General features: G+C 35.3%; 1 protein-coding gene across 2 annotated transcripts in view; it reads left to right on the top strand.

Moving 5' to 3' along the window:
- The window catches only part of LOC136025339 (uncharacterized), a 109,799-nt gene that overhangs the window by 20,731 nt on the left and 67,583 nt on the right, over positions 1-21,485 (top strand). The window contains exon 3 of one of the 2 annotated variants that reach the window (XM_065701262.1): positions 4,775-4,881. The exons of the other annotated variant lie outside the window; for it this stretch is intronic. Coding sequence (XP_065557334.1) covers positions 4,775-4,881 — 107 coding nt within the window. The remainder of the gene's footprint in view (positions 1-4,774; positions 4,882-21,485) is intronic. 2 annotated transcript variants of the gene reach the window in all.

The raw sequence follows: 21,485 nt of genomic DNA, 5'->3' as shown, positions 1-21,485 counted from the left end.
TAAAGATAAAACCTCAGCTACTCGCCAAAGAGGGATTTATCAAATACCATGCGACCGTAGCAATTACTATGATGGCAGAGCCCACTAGAATCTAGGAAATCGGCTACACCAGCATTAAGACAACATAAACAAAGCATTAATTTCTAATAATTCTAAGAACTCCTGTGATTCTGCTTTAGCTTGCCATATATTTAATAATCCCTCCCACAATAAATATATATATATATATATATATATATATATATATATATATATATATATATATATATATATATATATATATATATATATCTGGCCATAATACGGCCTTTGGACATAAGGCCAAAATATCCTGTGAATTGAATTCCACTGTCTTGACAAAAATTTCCCTATTTTTTCTAAGTTGCGTTTGTTTGATATGGAAAGGCAGTTTGGTCTTCGTCGCTATTGATATTTGCTTCAAGCATTGGCTCTTTATATGTTTAATGTAGTTCTGATGAGTAAGCTTAATATTTGCACACAACTGCGTAGAAAAATGAAGCTCGTTTATTATTTGCATGGTTTATGCCGTTAAAAACTAAACTTATTAGCACGGTCATAAAAGATAGTAAATATTTATTTTTCACTCCAAATTACAAAAAATAGCAAAGATAAATTTTTGCTGGGAAATACTAACAGTCAAATAAATTTTAACTGAATAAGAAGGCCATTAAAGAAACTCCGTTTAAGCGTCAGGATCAATAATCTAATGAGGAGAGGCACCAAAGAGGTGATATAAAATTGGAGTGTCCTATCTAAGAATTATTCCTTCGGGGAAAAAGAATAAATTGAAAAATAACCCTTCTTTTTAGCAGGAAAAACCCATTATCAAGTTATATATGACTGGAATTACCATTTACGATGTCAGTGTACTATTTGTGCTACTTCTGTCCCATTTGGTAAATTTTTCCACTGCTACTGCCTTTTGCTGTGCTCAAAAATTGATTTTACTTTTGAACTACCCCAATATATTTGATTTAGCTGGTTAACCATTAGTGTACATCTGCAGAATATACTCTTTTCTAAATAAACAGTTCGTGGTAACAAACTGCAGTAAGGAGCTAACCGGCTCAATAGTAACCGAAACTCAAAAAAATTGAATTTTGATGCCAATAGTTACATCAAAACAGTTGTATTTTTACGGTGATTCTCAATATATAAGCCCCACCAAGTTTATTTTTACCCATCAAACGTTACGAGCCTGAGAAAATTTACCCTATTTTAGAAAATTGGGGAAAACACCCCCTAAAAGTCAAAGAATTTTGACAAAAATCCTACCATGAGATTCAGCGTATCAGTGAACCCAACTGAAGAAGTTTTAAGCTCTTATCTACAAAAATATGGAATTTTGTATTTTTTGCCAGAAGACACATCACGGATGCGTGTTTATTTGTTTTTTGGTTTTTTCGTTTCCCCAGGGCTGACCCTATTGACCCAGTGGTGATAGAGTGTCACAAGAGTGTTCATTCTAACGGAAATGAAAAGTTCTAGTGCCATTTTTAAGTGACCAAAGAATTGGAGGGCACCTAGGACCCCTCCCACGCTCATTTTTTTCCTAGAGTTACAGTATCAAAATTTTGAGATGGTCATTTTGTTCAGCATGGTTAAAAACCTAATGATTATGTCTTTGGGGACGACTGGCTCCCCCACACTCCCCGGGGGAGGGCTGCAAGTTACAAACTTTGACCATTGTTTACATAAAGTAATGGTTATTGAGACGTGTAAAGACGATTTCAGGGGGACTTTTTCACGTTAAAAGGGGGTCAGAGGAGGGGGTTACGTGGGAGGATTGTTCCATGGAAGAATTTATCATGAGGGAAGAAAATTTCCATGAAAAGGTTGCAGGATTTTCTAGCATTATTTAAAAGAATAATGAGAAAACAAATAAAAAAAAAATTCTGGTGGAAGTATGGAGCAGCATTAGAACCTAAAACGAACAGAAATTATTACGTATATAAGGGGGTTCTTCTCCTCGACAATACCTCACACTTTACGCTAAAGTATTTTTAGTAATTCCAACTATTTATTCTACGGCGTTTGTGATTCAGGGGTTATTCTTAAAGAATTGGGACCAAGTTGAAGCTTTAGCGTAAAGAGCGAGGTATTGACGAGGGGAAGAATCCCCTCATATACGTAATACAAATATAGAATTTCGTTAAGTTCGTAAATTCGTAAGTTACGTGTATTTGTTACTAATAAAAACCTTCCAAAAAAAATGAAGAGTTTTAGTTGCCTTTTTAAGTAGCCAAAAATTGGAGTGAAACTAGGCCTCCCCCGCACCTTTCTTTTACCAAAATCGTCCAGTCTAAACTATAAGAAAGCCTTTAGCCAAAAAAAAAATAATATGCAAATTTTGTTTTAATTATTCATGTGCGGTGAGCCAAAATCAAAACATGCATTAATTGAAAAACATTCAGAAATTAAATAAAAAAAACAAGTTTTTTAACTGCAAGTAAGGAGAAACATTAAAACTTAAAACAACCAGAAATTATTCCGTTTATGAAAGGGTTGTCCCCACCTCAACACCTCACTCTTTGCGCTAAAGTTTTTTTTTTTTTTCTAATAAAGTAGAGTTGTGAGAAATAGTCAAACTTTAGCGCATAGAGAAAGGCATTGAGGAGGGGACAACCCCTTTCATAAACGGAATAATTTCTGTTCGGTTTAAATTTTAATGTCGCTCCTTACTTGCAGTTAAAAAGCTTGTTTTTTTTTCATTTAATTTCACCAAGGATGTTTGTTCTTATTGCTAATGAATTTGCTTGAATTGGAATTTGACGTAACAAGCGGTCAGATTTTGAGGACCATCCTCCTCAACCTTCTTGTACCTTTTACAAAAACTTGTGAGCTTGTAAACTTGACCAAAGGACCAATTGAATGGGAGAGATTAAAAACCCATTCAAATGTGCCATCAAAATTGAATGAAAAAAAGAGCAATTTTTGTAATCAAAGAGAAAGCTAAAGCAGCTTTCAATACCATCCCACGAGCAGAGTGGAGTACCACTTTTATCTTATCCATGTAAAATGCGATTAAGGTGGTCATGACCTGTTATAAAATGTCTCAAGCAAGGGGATGGGCTACATTTTTTAAAAGACCAGTTTATCCTTATTGTGGAAAAAGTTCATCCTGCAACGACTGACGGAACTCCATACATCAGTCCTTATAACCTGCATTTTTAAAAACGCCTATAAAACGTTAATAAAAAAAAGGGGCTGCAATATTTTTGACTTAAAATATCTATGCCCGAAAAGAGGGAGCTAATTCATTAGTAAACATGCTGTGCTTTACGGAATGACAAAACAGTGGAAATAGAGTGGGTGACGAATTTTACCAGTCACTGAGGTAATTTTGATAATATCAAGCAGAGAACTCTATAATCAAATCGGAGCTATACCAAAAAATGTGGGTATAACTCTAATTGGAGCAGTTCTGACAGATTTAGAAATTAGAATCAGGGCTTTCATTGAATTTATTTCCCTTATAATTTTCTGTAATTTGTTAAGACTTACGTTGTTCATACCGTTTACACTCTCATTTAATATAACTGAAACTTCTTGACTAAGAATCACTGTCACGGCTTTATCGTCGTGAGGTTGAAGAAGGGTCTCTCACTTACTCCTTTTACTGAGTTAGTGTATGTACCATAATTTACCATAGTTTTTACACCAACTGTTCTTTCTGGGTTTCACTTAATTATTAATAGTAATTTAAGTTCATTTTCTACTGAATTATTATTTTTACTTTATTTGCGATTGTCTTAGATTTAATGAAAATCTTATTTTTCTTTGAAAACTTCTTTAAGGGAAAAAGATTTTTATATCAATGGTGAAGAATGTGTTGTACGGGAAATTCGGTTAAATCCGCAGCTGGATGGTATACCCAAAGCAAATGGGTATAGTATTCAGGACGGATATTCAGATATTCAGGATGTCTTTCAGATATTCAGGAGAGATGGTAGATATCCAAAGAGAGTGCTGTTTGTCGATTTCATCAGGTTTAAATGCAAAGTAGTTTATCCTCAAATATGTTTGGAATATGTCGTAACAAAGGATTTAAGGGAATATGACAAATTTGTAGTTGGGGTTAAACAGTGAAATTTTGGATTGATTTAATGAAACAGAAGTTAGCACAACAGTATTGGTCTCACACGGCTTTCTGTTGTAATGAACTGGTAGTAGTGTTAATAATTTTTGTGTTACTAGTAGTAATTGACTACTTGTCAAACTGAATAGTAGTTCACTAGTATTACTAGTAGTTCACTAGTATTACTAGTAGTTTTATTACTATTCGAAGCAAAATGACAGGCTCGATCTTTTCTTGACTGCCGATACTACTGAAATCATAATGGGAGTCTAACGACCAGTGTTTTGTATTGGGGCAATTGGTGCAATTTTGTTTTAATTGGGGCAGTGTTTTGTATTGGGGCTAGTATGAATCTAAAATGGGCTTTAGCTGCCATAAATAATTGAAGCTTTTTCTTTTTGATTCCTCAATCAATTAATTTTTTAAAGAAAAATATGTGTTTTCAAAAGGGTTTATCCATGTTAATGAGAAACAACTTAAGAGATTTGGGGCTACTGCCGGAAAGAAAATTATAAAAAAATTATTGAAATATATGATAAACAAGCTTGAGTTTACTAAAGCATCTAAGCTCTGCTGGTCTTTATATATTATAGATTGGTGGGCCAATTCAAAATAATTACTATAATTTAGTCTTTTGAGGGAACTAAAGTATAATAAAATTATTTTGTTCATTAGAGCCGAAGGCAGTCCACTATGGAATACAAATCAAGCTGGACAACAAGGCAGAAGACCTTGTTAGCAAAATGGAAAATAACCACTTTTTTGCTGGTTTACAAAGTACGGTATGTAGATAGATTTCTATATCAAAATAATTAAAAGTTATTAATTCAAAGCTATTAAAAGTTATAATAAAAAATCAGCATCTAATCAGAAATTTTGGGGATTTTATAATAAATTTTAATATAGCAGAGGCGATCATGAAATACGCAAGGAGGCTTCTTTTTTCTTTAGAAAAAAGGCGAATAAAGAAATGACCAGATCACCAGGATTGTCACTTTCTTAAACTTACTAAAGCACCAAATCATTATCGCCAGGGCTTATAAAGGAAATAAATTGTTATCCTTGATAAAACTTCATATAATCAAAAAATTACAGATATTTTATCCGACACCCTTACTTTCAAGCCCTTAGATTCAAACCCTACCGATAAGTTCACCCGTATAGTACGAACTAGGGAACTAGGAATTCTGCAAAATGAAAGGTTTACTACTCCACAGATGTATGAAATATTTTATCCTAAAGCTTGTTCCGCTCCTAAATTTTGCGGTCTCCCGAAAATCCACAAAGATGGAGTTCCTTTACGCCCCATAGTGGCTTCTTATAGCTCTCTGACTGCCAGATTGTGAAAATGGTTGTCAACCCTTTTTCGCCCTCTTAGGCAAACGTAAACTTCAAACATTAAAAATGCAGTTCACCTTGTTGAAGTATTTCTGATACAAAACAGTTTTCAGCCAAATCAGGGGTTTACCTGTGGGAAGAGACTTTTTTGGCAATTTTTGTATGGATTTTATTGAAACTTCTGCTTTGGAAAATTTCCTTCTGAAACACTGGTTCTGGGGTCTGTTTGTGGATGATGTTTTCTGTATGAGATCAAGGAGAGGAGTCACTTAGCTCCTTCTTGACTCATCTAAACACTTTGGACTCCAACCTTCAGTTCACTTTAGAACTAGAAGATAACCATAAACTTTCTTTTCTAGATGTACTATTTTCAATAAGTCTCCTAGCCTTGAATCTTCTATTTATAGGAAGCTTACGCATAATGTTAGGTATTTACATTTTTTCCTCCAACCACTCTCCCTACATAAAAAGATGAGTAATTGTTTCTTTGGTTGACCGAGCTATAAGAATATACTTGGAGTCTCATATAGTCTCCGCATTGAACTACATTAAAAATATTTTATTTTGCAATTTGCAACGGATACCCCATAAAATTACTTGAAACCCTTATAAAGAAAAGTAAAAAAAAAGGCAGAAAAGAGGTCATCAACTCCACAAATCCTAACTGATATCATTCCATTGATGGATGAGAAGAAACTTTTCACTGTTCTACCATACACTCCAAAACTGAGTGATAAACCGAAAAGAATCCTTGAAAAACATAAGCTTAATGTCACCTTTAAGCATTTAAATAAAATACAGAGCTTTTTTAACAGTGGCTAAGATAAAACCAGCCCCAATTTGGGTAGTGGTGTTTATAGATTTCCCTGTTCTTGTGGCCGTTTTTATATAGGAAGAACCCATCAGCAACTAGGGGAGAGATTATTAGAGCATAGGTCTTTAATAGACAAAGCCATGAGGCTGCGCCAAAGGCTTGAGATGTTTTTTTTGCCTTGGCTCAACATTTGTACAATAATCCGCACCATTTCATCTTATTTCACAGTCTCCATTATTGCCTTCTGTTAAAAGTCTCGTGCATGTTTTCAGGGAAGCAGTTGAGATAAAAAAAAAGCACATACACAAAAAGACAGCTCTAAATAGAGACACTGGAGAAACTTCTTCAAATCTCCAATTTGGTCAATTACGACCAAATTATTAATTCTGATCGTTTTCACATAAATCCACAAATTTTTGTAACACAATTAAATAAAATATCTTACAATAATCTACAAGGAAAGGGATTAGCCTTTAAGAGGGTTATTTAATAAAAAAAAACAAGTTTTTTTAAATGAAAGTAAGGAGCAACGTTCAAACTTAAAACGAACAGAAATTACTCCGTATATGAAAGGGGCTTTTCCTCCTCAACGCAACGCTCTTTACGCTACAGTTTGACTCTTTCTCTTAACTCTATTCTTAGCTCTTAACTCTATTCTATACTGTAACTATCCGTTACAAAAGCTTTTTTTTATTTAATTTATGGACATTTTTGAATTAATGGATGTTTTGATCTTGGCTCTCCGCACATAAATAATTAAAACGAAATTTGCCTTTTAATTAGTTACAATTAATCGGAAGATTTTGAGAAAAAAGAAGCAAGGGAGGAGGTCTGGTTGCCCTCCAATTTTTTTGTCACTTAAAAAGGGCACTAGAACTTCTAATTTTTGTTAAAATGAGCCCTCTCGCGACATTCTAGGACCACTCAGTCGATACGATCACCTTTGGGAAAAAAACAAATAAACACGCATCCGTGATCTGTCTTCTGGCTAAAAATGCGAAATTCTACATTTTGTAGATAGGAGCTTGAAACTTCTACAATAAGGTTCTCTGATACGTTGAATCTGACGGTGTGATTTTCGCTAAGATTGCATGACTTTTAGGGGGTATTTTTCCCTAGTTGCTGAAATTAGGCAAAATTTCTCAGGCTCGTTAGTTTTGATGGGTATAACTGATCTTGATGAAACTTATATGTTTAAAATCAGCAATAAAATGCGATTCTTTTGATGTAACTATTGGTATCAAAATTCCATTTTTTAGAGTTTCTGTTACTATTGAGCCGGGTTGATCCTTACTACAGTTCATTACCACGAACTGTTTGACAAGTAATCTGAAATTGTGAAATGTCATTTTGACTTGGGTTTTATATTCAGATACACTTTCACCATTACTGAGAAAGGGTCACCACATTTTAGTTTTGTGTTTTGTTTTAAGGTTTTTTTTTATATTTTATCAGTATATTCTGCATTATTTGCATAATTTTCAATTTTTTCACTGGCTGTTTATTGACCTCGTTCTTCTTATCTTAGCGATTTTGTGTTTTGTCATGATTAGCCAGTGTGGTCTCAGAAATAATTTAAAAATAAACCTGTGAGCTTCTTTTTAAGGAATTAATTCCTAGTTATATAATACGAATTTTGTGAAGGAAGTCGGGCAATATATTTTATGAAGCTTGGTAGATTCAACTAACCGTACAAAATTGATCCAATTTCACCAAAAATGATTAACAGACGAGTGTCGCGGTTTTCCTCTCTAGATTCTGAACTATGTTAAATTGTCAGAACTTCTTTTATCTCCCCATTACTAGTTAGAAATACATTAAAATCCCCCCTGGAAAGAAAATTTTCTTGAGAAGAAAATTAAGTTTGAGTTATTATATAACTTTATCACTGATTTTTAGCCCTTCTTTGAGTTTTTTTGTAAAGCTTTTTTGATAATCTTTTGGTATATATGTTCATGATATTCTGTAAATGTATATGTATGAACAAACTAAGGCGCTTTTATATTAAGTGCAGGAAAAGCCTTTTGATGTAAGAATTAAGAAAAATCGAATAAGAATTTTTTTCTTACAGAAAAGCAAAGGCCGTATTAAACTGAAGTTCAGCAAAAATTAAGTAAAACAATGATTCATCCTCAAAATCCCCATTAATTACTATTAAAGTATAAATGAAATACGAAAGGAGCATAAATTGAATAAACAATTACAGCAAACAAAAATTCAGCAGGTAATGACATGCATAAATAAATAAATCTTAAACGATTTAAGTTGAACATGCAAACCAAGCTTAAAACGAACAAAATTCTAAACAAACAAGAGTTGAATTACTCTCATTTTCTCTAACTGTAAAGTCTTAAGCCCACTGTATTATTTTCGCTTTACTGAAAACTATATGTCTTATGGAGAGTCCTTAAAAAAAAACAATAAAATCAAACTGAAAATATGATAGTCCATATAACGTAGTCCCTTTGTAAAGATGATGATGAAGACTTGGATCATTTTCTCCGGAAATGCCCGGTGCTCTTGGATTTACGGGAAATTTATTTGCATGGGGTTAATTTGATGCTTCCGGGTATTCGACAAAATAGTAACCCAACCACAATATTTCAAGTGGGAGTATATATAGATAAATCTTTAATAAGAAAAAAAAGTTTTATATGATTAATTTCTTTTGTAGTTAGATTAGGTACTTTTTGCGTTGAATTCTGTTTTTTGTGCGTGTTCGTACTGTTGTTAATTTCCTTGCTTGTTTGTTATTTATTTATATTTTTGTGTATATGGCCCAACGGTTTTTGAAATACATTTATCTATCTATCTATCAATCTATAACGATATTAATTGCTAAAGGCTCAGCCGTTCAAGATTTTGTTTAAATGTCATTTCTAATTTCCATTTCGTAATTTGATTTATTGCAAGTTTCTTATGGTTTATCTCAGTACAGTTTCTTTTGATTTATCTCAAAATACCCCTCAATATTTCCCCAAAATTAGCCTCAATCCCCTTAGATTTTTGGACAAACACGGGGTCAAAGATTCCCACTCTCCGAATATTCAAGTCTGCATGTGAAAATGAACAAATCGCCCATTTTACATACCATGCCGCAGGGGCAGCCAGGTTATGGCATCCCCAGAGACTTAGCTATTAGACGGTGTAACTATTTTGAATCAAATAGCTCTTAAGACCAATATTAGTGTTAAGAAGAGAATCTACAATGACAAAGGGAGGGAGAGGCTGTCTTTTCTTCCCTTTTAAACATGTCTCCCAATATGCCATAGCGTTTAAACAGAACAGTCTCAGCTGTTCCTTATATATTGCTGTTGATTCCAAACCCTCCTGCATATAGTGTTCTTTGATTTTGTTTGACATCCCTGTCAACAATCTAAACAGCCTTTTATCTTAATTTTCATAGACTTTTTAGAAACTCAGGATCAAACTTGCCTCCTTTCTTCCATAGCCAGTTTTGTATAAAAGCATTGGACAATTTCTATAACTCAAATCACTTACCCCAGGAGTTGTGGGTGTTTTTTTTTTTTCCAGGAGGTAAAGTTTATTTGACTTGACCGACTAAACCGACTAGAAAAAAAAAGAATAGAACTGGTTATCCTTCCAACACTTCTTAACATCCTCCTCAACATGATCTGAAATTTTAACATTAATACCCCTAGCCCTTCCTGTGATATTACAGATGGACATTTTAGGACAAACGGAATGCGCATAGAATCTTTAGATTTTGTATGACATGCCCTTAAAAGTTCCCGACAGTTTCACCTCAACACCCTTAGCCTTTTTAAAGACACGTAGAATCAAAAATTCCTCCTTTTTCGTAATAATAAATCCTGCATGTAAAAAGGGTGTATTGCATAATTTACAATCATAGCCTGATTATATCCCTAAAGGCATAGTTACTAGACCTTTTTTACTGTTTTGAAAATTTTGGTCAGTGGAGCATCTAAAAAGGGTAAGGGTGGGCAGGCTATCTTCAAAAAACTCTTAAATATCCACTGAAATTTCTGTACTTAATTCCCTCATCTGTTCCTTATATATTGATAACGTGTCCTTCTGACTCTCAGAACGCACACACTGTGCTTTATTGAATTCACTATCCCTCTCCATGGCTCTAGAGGGATATCTCATCCACATAGGCAGAGTTATATGACTTTTTGCTGTTTTGAACAAGATCCTGTTTCAAAATTTATGTCAAATATTTTTGGTGGAGTTGCAATTAGAAAGACCTGGAAGGGTCTGATGACCCTCCAATCACTTTTCAACAGCCCTCCCCCAATTTCTCTTTAAATTTTCAACATAATACCCTCATCTGTTCTCAAGATACTACAACTCCTTCTTTTTGAAAAACAACTGGATGCAGACAGTGTGTTTCGATTTCGTATAACATACCCTTCAATATTCCACGAGGTTTCAGCTTAATGCACCTAGCCTTGTCAGATATACCCTGAATCAACTATTTCCCCTTTTTCTAATTATAAACCCAGTATTTAAACAATGACAGATTGAATGATTTACAATCCTTGCCCCGGGGCTATGTGGGTATAGCATTCCTGGAAGTATAGCTATTAGATCATTTGATTAATTTCAGCGAAATTACAATTCTAAAATTTGATGAATGTTGAGTTGAGGGGGCACCTAAAAAGATCAAGGAGTGGGGTCTGGTTACCCTAAAATCTCTTTTCAACATCTCCTCAATATACTCTTATATTTTAAATTATTACCCTCAGTAGTTCTTTATATATTGGTAATATTCCCTTTTCACCACCAGCAGGCATACAGAGTTATACTGTTGTAGGCATCCGAATCAACATTTTCTTAAAGTACATTATAATACTCTAAGTGATTCCAGTAGAAATCCTTATTTGTTAACAATTCGCGAATTGCATAATACATAGCTTTTGTCTGTAGGATGGGGAGGTGTGTCAACCCTGAAGGCATAGTTACTTGCATTTCAACAATTTTCAACAAAACGGCTATCACTCATTTTGATGTGATTCATTTGGGGAAAAGGGGGACTGGAGAGGGGGGCTGGTGGTTATTTAACTGCTTAATTTTTGTGCTTTTGGATTATTCTGACCAAAATAACTTTCTCAAAATTTTATTGGATCCATTCAGGGAGGGGACGGTGAAAGGGGAGGCCTGTTTATCCTCCGATTACTTTTGACTCTTATTAAGAGAACAATAGTTTTCAATTTCCAATCAAATGAGCCTCCTCCTCCAAAGTTTACACAGCAACCCCTTCCATAAGATATTATTAACAATGACCAGCTAGCATAACTCGTAACTATAACACAAGGGGCCAGGGGAGTTGTCAACCCGGGAAGCATAGTTGTTTTGTCTTTGGACTATTTTGAACAAAGTGCCTATCTTAAAATTTTCATCGGATAATTTTCCGGGAAAAGGGTGTGAGAGGGAGGCCTAATTGGCTTCCCATCACTTTTGACTCTTAAAAAGGAAAATAGAACTTTCAATTTCCAATCAAATTAGCTTCTTCCATTGTTTATAGGATCACACCGTCAATAAAATCATCCTTTGCCCCAAGGGCTTAACTTAAAACCCTCTTTGCCGGGCTCTGGGAGGCTGTGTCAACCCCAGAAACATAGTTATATTATATTTGTCCTATTTTGAACAAAATAATTATTTCAAAATTTCGAGTCAACCCATTTGGCGAATGGAAGGCGTGGGGAGGCTGTATCAACCCCACAAACATAGTTATATCCTATTTTGAACAAAAGACGTGGGGAGCTAGTTGTCCTCCGATTCTTAAAAGGGAAATATAACTTTCAATTTCTAGTCAAATGAGCCTCTTCCTAAGTTTATATGACCATCCCTTGCTCAATAGTAACCGAAACTCTAAAAAACAGAATTTTGATACCAGTAGTTACATCAAAAGAATCACATTTTAATGTTGATTTTAAATATATAAGTTTCATCAAATTTAATCTTACCCGTCAAAAGTTACGAGCCTTAGAAAATATGCCTTATTTTAGAAAATAGGAGGGAACACCCCCTAAAGGTCATAGAGCCTTAACGAAAATCACACCATCAGATTCAATGTATCAGAGAACCCTATTGTAGAAGTTTCAAGCACCTATCTACAAAAATGTGAAATTTTGTATCTTTTGCAAGAAGACAGATATTTTTGCTTGTTTGTTTTTTTCCAGGGGTGATCGTATCAACCCAGTAGTCCTAGAATGTCGCGAGAGGGCTCATTCTAACGGAGATTAAAAGTTCTAATACAGTTCTTCAGTGACCAAAGAAATTGGAGGGCATCTAGTCTCCCTCCCACGCACATTTTTTCCTAAAATCACCGGATCAAAATTTTAGTTAGCCCTTCTATTCAGCCTAGTCGAAAAACTTATAACTATGTCTTTAGGGACGACTTAATTCCCCACAGTCGCCTGGGGAGGGGCTGCAAGTTACAAACTTTGACCATTATTTACATATAGCAACGATTATTGTGAAGTGTAGAGACGTTTTCATTGGGACTTTTTCGCGTTTTGGTGGGGGTGGGTAAGGGGTTACGTGGGAGGATCTTTCTACGGAGGAATTTATCATGAGGAGAGAGAATTTCCATGAATGGGGCCCAGGAATTTCTATCAACATTTAAAAAAAAAAACAATGAGAAAATAAATACAAAAAATTATATCAGCTGGAAATAATGAGCAGCATTAAAACTTAAAACGAACAGACAATGTTACGTACATAACGGGGTTCGTCCCCTCTACAATACCTTGTTCTTTACGCTAAAGTATTTTTAGTAATCTCAACTATCTATACTACGGCCTTTGTGATTCAGGGGTCATTCTTAAGAAATTGGGACAAAAATCAAACTTTAGCGTAAAGAGCAAGGTGTTGACGAATGGACGAACCCCCTCATATACGCAACAAAGATACAAAAATATAGAAGTTTGTTATGTAAGTTAATTCGTGCGTTACGTACATTTATTACTAACAAAAAAGTTCGCTATAAAAATTCTAGTTGCATTTTTAAGTAACCAAAAATTGGAGGGCAGCTAGGCCTCCTCCCTCGCCTCTTTGTCTTATCAAAATCGTCCGATCAAAACTACGAGAAAGCCATTTAGCATAAAATTCATATGTAAATTTTGTTTTAATTTTTCATGTGCGGTGAGCCAAAATCAAAACATGCATTAATTCAAAAACATTCAGAAATTAAATAAAAATGCAAGTTTTTTAATTGCAAGTAAGGAGCGACAATAAAACTTAAAAAGAACAGAAATTTTTCAATATATGAAAGTTGTTGTCCCCTCCTCAACGCCTCGCTCTTTACGCTAAAGTTTTTATTGTTTTAAAAAGTACAGTTGTGACAAAGAGTCAAACTTTAGCGTAAAGAGCTTTGAGGTAAAGTCGTTGAGGAGGGGACAACCTCTTTCATATACGGAAAATTTCTGTTAGTTTTAAGTTTTAATGACGGTCCTTACTTGCTGTTAGAATAAATTAGAATTAATAGCTCTTTTGAAAATATAGTGTTGGGGCTTTCTGCCCTTTTCTTTCTTTTAAACAGATCAATAACCTGTTTTTCTTTTCTTAATTACATTTGCCTAGATTTGCTTGTAATATAATTTTCAATTGCAAATTAAAGTCTCGTTGCCAAGCCAGTAAGTTTGCACTGAATGAACTTCTGTGATAAGATATTTTTCTGTCTGTGTGGACTTGGCCATTGATAGTTAATTAAATAAAAAAAAACATTTTTTTAACTGAAAGTAAGGAGCGACATTAAAACTTAAAACGAACAGAAATTACTTCGTATATGAAAGGGGCTCTTTACACTAAAGTTTGACTCTTTCTCTTAACTCTACTTTTTAAAACAGTAAAACTTTAGCGTAAAGAGCGGGGCGTTGATGAGGAAGCAGCCCCTTTCATATACGAAGTTATTTCTGTTCGTTTTAAGTTTTAATGTCGCTCCTCATTTTCAGTTAAAAAAAATTGTTTTTTTTTTATATTTAATTTCTGAACGTTTTTGAATCGATGCATGTTTTAATTTTGGCTCTCCGCAGAGGAATAACTAAAACGAAATTTGCATATTTATTTTTTGGCTAAATGGCTTTCTCATAGCTTTGATCGAATTATCTTGAGAAAAAAGGAGCGGGAGGGGGGGAAGCCTAGTTGCCCTCCGATTTTTTGGTTACTTAAAAAGGCAACTAGAACTTTTAATTTTTTACGAATGCTTTTATTAGTAAAAGGTATACGTAACTTATAAATTAGCTTACGTAACGAACTTTTGTATTCTCATGATTTTATTACATATATGAGGGGGTTCAACCCCTCGTCAGTACCTCGCTCTTTACACTAAAGCTTAAATTGTGTCCCAATTCATTAAGAATGACCCCTGAATCACAAAAGCCGTAGAATAAATAGTTGAAATTACTAAAAATACTTTAGCGTAAAGAGAGAGGTATTAGAAGGAGGTGAGCCCCTCATAAGCATAATACTTTCTGTTCGTTTTAAGTTTTAATGGAGCTACTTATTTCCAGTTGAAATTTTTTTTCATATTAATTTTTTCACTGTTTCTTTTTAATAATGCTAGAAAATCCTGCGCTCCCTTCATTGAGATTTTCTTCCCCCATGGCAAATTCGTCGATGGAAATTTCCCCCAGCCCCATTACTATATGTATACACTCCAGTTTTTTTGGTCACTTATAAAGGGCACTAGAACTTTTCATTTCCGTTAGAATGAGCCCTCTCGCGACACTTTAGGACCACTGGGTCGATACGATCACCCTGGGAAAAAAACAAACAAACAAATAAACACGCATCCCTGATCTGCCTTCTGGCAAAAAATACAAAATTCCACATGTTTGTAGATAGTAGCTTGAAACTTCTACAATAGGATTCTCTGATACGCTGAATCTGATGGTGTGATTTCCGGTAAGATTCTATGACTTTTAGGGGGTGTTCCCCCCTATTTTCTAAAATAAGGCAAATTTTCTCAGGCTCGTAACTTTTGATGGGTAAGACTAAACTTGATGAAATTTATATATTTAGAATCACCATTAAAATTTGATTCTTTTGATGTAGCTATTGGTATCAAAATTCAATTTTTTTGAGTTTTGGTTACGATTGAGCCGGGTCGCTCCTTACTTACAGTTCGTTACCACAAACTGTTTGATAGTATTCAAAAAGTGCTAGATTTTGAAGCTTTCATGTATAGGATTGGCCAGGGTCCTTCCCAACACCAAGTTCTCTGTCTTAAGCAGTGACTTTGTTTTTAGTCTGTTTTCAGAGTTTGTGGATACATCTTTTGTTGGAGATGACCTTTGGGAGATTAAACGTTGTTTGTTTTCTCAAATTGCGCTGAAAGAAAAAAATAAGGAATTATTTACACTATTGCAATTATTTACATAATTTCAATGATTATCTGAATGGGTGAAGCTTAGTTAGAAAAAAAAATTACGAATTAATATATAACTGATTAGGTTGCAAAAATAATGGACAATTTGAGACATGACCAGTTTTCACGAGAATACCTGAAGTTTGATATTCGAGAAAGTATTTTCAAGTGGATTGAAATAATAGTTGTTTGCTGAATTTTGAAACAATGTCGGACAGAGAGAAGATCAACACGAGGTCGAGAAAACAAAAAAAAAACTAATAGATTTAGATATTAATTCGAGAAAAGCCACCGCAGTGAAAAAGAACAAATCGTTTTCAGATTCATATTTATATGGAACTCCCGCTTGAAGTATGCAAGGTAATTCACCAATAAGTGAAAGCTAAGATTTGCTGGGAGAGGAATGTCCAGTTCTAAACCAAATTCTGCATTTGCATCTTTCATAAAAATGACAAGATCACCAATTAAAACACATGAAAAGCAAAAGGAATCAGATAGCCTGTATAAAAAGAATCACTTCCAAAAGCAGGAGGCTCAAACAGAGAAAAAGATATGGAGATTGTTATAACACAATCGTAAAGGGGTACACATGGTACTATGAGAGGGTACAAAGTAGACACAGAAGCTATAATACGTATGAAAACAAGACAAGCTAACCGTTCAGATGTCATGCAAAACAAGGGGGAGTTGCCGGTCAGAGATAATAAAAACATGAACGAACAAATAGAGAACGATCATAGTCAGAAAATGAAATAATAGGATATAACTAAAGAGAGTATCAAAGTAAACCAGGAAACAGGAGTAGTAGAAGCTCAACGTCTAGCAGGGGATCCCGAAAAAGAAAGCAGGTAGACATGATTTAGATGATGAATTTCTGGGCTCAAAAAGAAGAGACGGACAGAAAAGAAAGGGAGGGAGATAGAATAGCCAGGGAACGTGAGGAGGAGGCTGACAGAATATCTAGAGAAGCAAATGAAGAAAAAGATCGCCAAAAATTTAGAAGAACCATGATAGGTCAAATAGAAGCCCGCTGGGGGATTTCAAAGAGTAAGATTTTATCACAAATAAATTATAGGCTATCGGATGGCCATAATAATTTGTGTAAGGATCAATTGATAAGGAATGAAAGTTATCAAACATTAAATGCTAACTTCTAATGTTAAAAAATGCTAAACATTAAACGTCTCGTTGACTACGTGGGGAGATGGACCGACCCATAAAACGAAATGGGAGGCTAAGCCACCCTGTCTATAAAACGAAGTGCTTAATGCTCCAGTTCAAAGTGTGGATAATCCGGAAAAATGGGATTCGGAAGTGGCTTGTCCGCGTAATATTGAAAATGAGATCAGCAAAATTGATTTTTCGGGAAAAGTTTCAGAAAACATAAAACTTCAGAACAATTTAACCGAAAATTAGATGCTGACAAGTAATATCAAGAAATGCATAGAATAAATTTGTCGTACGCCCTTTTCCTCGTGAAGTTCGAGTAATAGCAGTACAATATAGAAAACTCAATGTAGAAATCCAATTCCCATTTGACGAAGATTTATTTAGTACTGACGCCAAAGAAAAGAAGACCAAAAGGGAGAAAATAAATATTTGAAGTAAATACAATAAAGATATGCAGTCAAAGATTGTGGACACTGGAGTCCAATTCAAATTCAAAGACGAATTGTTTTGCACGATTGAAAAAGTTGGGAAAAGTTAAAAAAAACGAAATGTACAAAGGGACAAAATTTTGAGATTCAGTCTGCAGTGGCGGAAAACAAAATTTTGGATGACTTACGAGCCAAGGGAGGGGGGTTTCGAGCTTATTTCTTAAAAAAAGAGCTTAGGCGAAACGAAGAGGTCCATGACCCGTTAGGAATAAAACAGGACTACAAAACAACAACAAAAAATTTAAAAAAAGGACTCCATAGTTCAATTAAAAGTTGAATATGATTTATTCCAGGGAACAAAGAAATGGGAGGAAAGTAAAGAACAAATCAGAGACTAAAAAAGTAATTTGATTTACAAATTCAGCCCGTGATTGTGGACAACAAAATTTTCGGGGAATCACAAAACGAACTTAGGGGCAAGAAAGAAGTCCGTGACCCTTTGAGAATAAAACAAGATGATTATAAAACAGAGTTGAGCGACCTACAACGTGTTATGGAAACGTTGGGAGATATTGAATTTCAAGATGGATTGGAAAAGTTTGGAAAGGAATCTGAGATTAGTCCGATCAACTCTAAGGGAGACTTGGTCTCTTTTTTTTGAGGGGATCCCCCCTTGGGAACCATGAATGATGAACTGTTCACTCAACGGACAACTGATTGGCCAGTTGTGGCCCTCCTCTCTGACCTAGACTCCTTGGGGGATACTCTCTCCCAGTCACCTCATATTTCATTCAAACCTTTGTCAAGTAACCCTATTCACGGTTTCAACTCTTCATGGGGATCGACAATTATTTTCCGCAGAGATTATGCTTAAGGTCTATATTTCATCTTCAGTTAATATCAACGCCCGATCTTCATTTGATTACTCTTGGGGATGGGACCCAAAATGAACTGATTGATAATTCACTCGGACTTTTAGCTGTTTTCCCTGTAGGTCTATCTTTTTCACTGGCCTTTGTATTTTCGGCTATGGATTACTTCAAATTATGCCAAAGAGAAATTCGCGTTTTAATTGAGATGCGGTGTTGTTTTCAACATTGGAGATTAAGAGGCCACTTTGCCAATTTTTCTTGATGGCTGACATCATCGATTGTACCAGAATCTGATTCTACGCTTCTCACACAGGTCAATTCTTGAGAGTGAAGCAACTCTTCATGGGGATCGACAATTATTTCCCGCAGACCTTATGCTTAAGGTATTTATGCTTAAGGTCTATATATCATCTTCAGTTAATATCAACGCCCGATCTTCATTTGATTAGTCTTGGGGATGGGACCCAAAATGAACTAATTGATAATTCGCTCGGACTTTTAGCTGTTTTCCCTGTACGTCTATCTTTTTCACTGGCCTTGTATTTTCGGCTATGGATTACTTCCAATTATGCCAAAGAGAAATTCGCGTTTTAATTGAGATGCGGTGTTGTTTTCAACATTGGAGAGTAAGAGGCCACTTAGCCAATTTTTCTTGATGGCTGACATCATCGATTGTGCCAGAACCTGATTCTACGCTTCTCACAAAGGTCAATTCTTGAGAGTGAAGCAACTCTTCATGGGGATCGACAATTATTTCCCGCAGACCTTATGCTTAAGGTATTTATGCTTAAGGTCTATATTTCATCTTCAGTTAATATCAACGCCCGATCTTCATTTGATTACTCTTGGGGATGGGACCCAAAATGAACTAATTGATAATTCGCTTGGACTCTTAGCTGTTTTCCCTGTACGTCTATCTTTTTCACTGGCCTTGTATTTTCGGCTATGGATTACTTCCAATTATGCCAAAGAGAAATTCCGTTTTAATTGAGATGCGGTGTTGTTTTCAACATTGGAGATTAAGAGGCCACTTAGCCAATTTTTCTTGATGGCTGACATCATCGATTGTTCAGAACCTGATTCTACGCTTCTCACAAAGGTCAATTCTTGAGAGTGAAAAAATTTTAGTTGAAGCATGCTTAGCACGATTAGGTTCCACGATGTTTGTGCATTAGGGGGTTTGAATTTACTCTGGCTTGGCCGGAGGATTGTTTGCCTGGATTGGCACGATTATTTTCCGCTAATCTTTTGGACTTCAATTTTCCAAACCTCATGTGGATGCCCATACAACCTAGACCCTGGTTGTTTTGCAGTGGAGACGCGTGGCGGGCGACAGATCCGGAGCTAAGCTGTGGAAGCAGCAGCATAGATGGTGGTGGAAGAAAGAAGTCAAATGGATATTATAAAGTTGAAGTTCAGTGTTTATGTTTGTAAGGGTGGACTAGCCTGGCGCATGGGTGGTCATTAATCTTACAGGGGACGGGTAGGGGCCCTTTCTTTTTCAGATAAATGACCTATTTTCCTTTTCTTAATTACTTTTTTTAGGATTCGCTTATAGTATGATTTTCAATTTAAAGTCTCATTGCCAAGCCGGTAATTTCGCAATAAAGGTAACTTTTGGGATAAGATCTATTTATGTCTGTCTGGACTTGGCCATTAATAGTTAATTGTATTCAAAAAATGCTAGATTTTGAAGCTTTCATTTACAGGATTGGCCAGGGTTAATCTAGGGTACACCCCAACACCAAGTTGTTTGTGCTAAAGTAGTGATTTGTTTTTAGTCTGTTTTCACAGTTTTATATACTTGTTTTGTTAGATTTGATCTTTGGGAGATTAAAAATGCGTTATTTTCTCCAACCGTGTAATATTATTTTCCCTGAACCCAAGCAGGATAGGAAAAGAGTAATATTGTCATTAACTTATCGACGGGGGATTTGTTTAACCTCCAAAGAGGTAGCTCGAGATGTTTGTGGTGACAGCAGGCACTGGCACGGCTGGTCCATAGTTTGGCCCTTGTAATCGGTCGATCACATTACCATCCTGTAACGGAACTGCCAGCAGCACAGACGTGCTGTTTGAGAACAGACAGCGGTGCCAGTGTTGGCCCCAGAGATAATAATGGTACCAGCGGTGGTCCTACATATAGTAGAGAGGTATTGACGGGTGGAACCCCTCTTATATACTTAATAATTTATGTTCGTTTTAAGCTCTAATGTTGCTCCTTACTTTCATTTGAAAAAACTTGATTTTAGTATTTAATTTCTTTGTGTTTTTTAGTAATGCTGGGAAATCCGGCTATCCCTAAATTGGAAATTCCCTTCCCCCATGAAAAATTCCTCCATAGAAAGATCCTCCCACGTAGCCCCATGACCCCACTCATCAGAAAAATCTCCCTGAAAACGTCCGTATATTTTCCAATAACCAATGCTATATGTCAGCTAATGGCCAAGTTTATAACTTGCAGCCTTTCCCCCCGGAACCGTTGGGAGGGGGGGGGGTAATTCATCCTCAAGGATATAGTTCCTAAATTTTTTGACTATGCTGAACAAAATGGCTATCTTAAAATCTGGATCGGGTGACCCTGAGGAAAAATGACCATGAGAAGGGGGATAGATGCCCTCCGTATTCTTGGTCACATAAAAAGTGCACTAGAACCTGGAAAAAACAACAACAAATAAACACACATCCGTGATCTTTCTTTTCGGATAAAATACAATATTTTACATTTTTGTATACAGGAGCTCAAAACTTTTACAATAGTGTTCTCTGATATGCTGAATCTGATGGAGTGATTTGTATTAAGATATTTTGATGCTTTTGGGATGTTTATCCCTTTCTCAGACTCGTATCTTTGGTTGGTACCATTAAATTGAATATATTATGCATATTTTGAATAAGCAGGAAAACTCGATTCTTTTCATGTATCTATTGTTATCAAAACTCTGTTTCTTAGAGTTTTGGTTACTATTGAGCCGTGTCGCTCCTTACTTACAGCTCGTTGCTCGATCTGTTGGAAAAATCCATAAATGTGATATTTTGGTTTAATCTCGAGAAGTACGAACAGTCCCATTTTTTTTTCTTTTTTTCTACCAGAAAGAATCATATCGATTGATTAACTGTAGATAACGAACGAGAAATAATTTGAATGAAATTTTAAGCAATGATGATCATTGTAAAAGAAAAAGGGATGTACCCTTAACACTACCAATTTAGCACTTTGTTTTGTGATAAAACAAGACTTTTTTCGACACTAGTGCCAGAACACTATAAGGGATATTTTTAATTTTGAGCAATAAAAAAAAAATTACAAGGTCTGGTTTTTTAAGGTAATAAATATTATATTAAGCAGCAATATAGCGTCTGAAACAGGGAGCCTATGTATTTTGCTTTTTTTGTAGCTCTAATCTGA

Source organism: Artemia franciscana, chromosome 3 (assembly GCF_032884065.1).
Source record: "Artemia franciscana chromosome 3, ASM3288406v1, whole genome shotgun sequence".
NCBI classification, from domain to species: domain Eukaryota; kingdom Metazoa; phylum Arthropoda; class Branchiopoda; order Anostraca; family Artemiidae; genus Artemia; species Artemia franciscana.
This window is presented reverse-complemented; position numbering and strand designations above follow the sequence as displayed.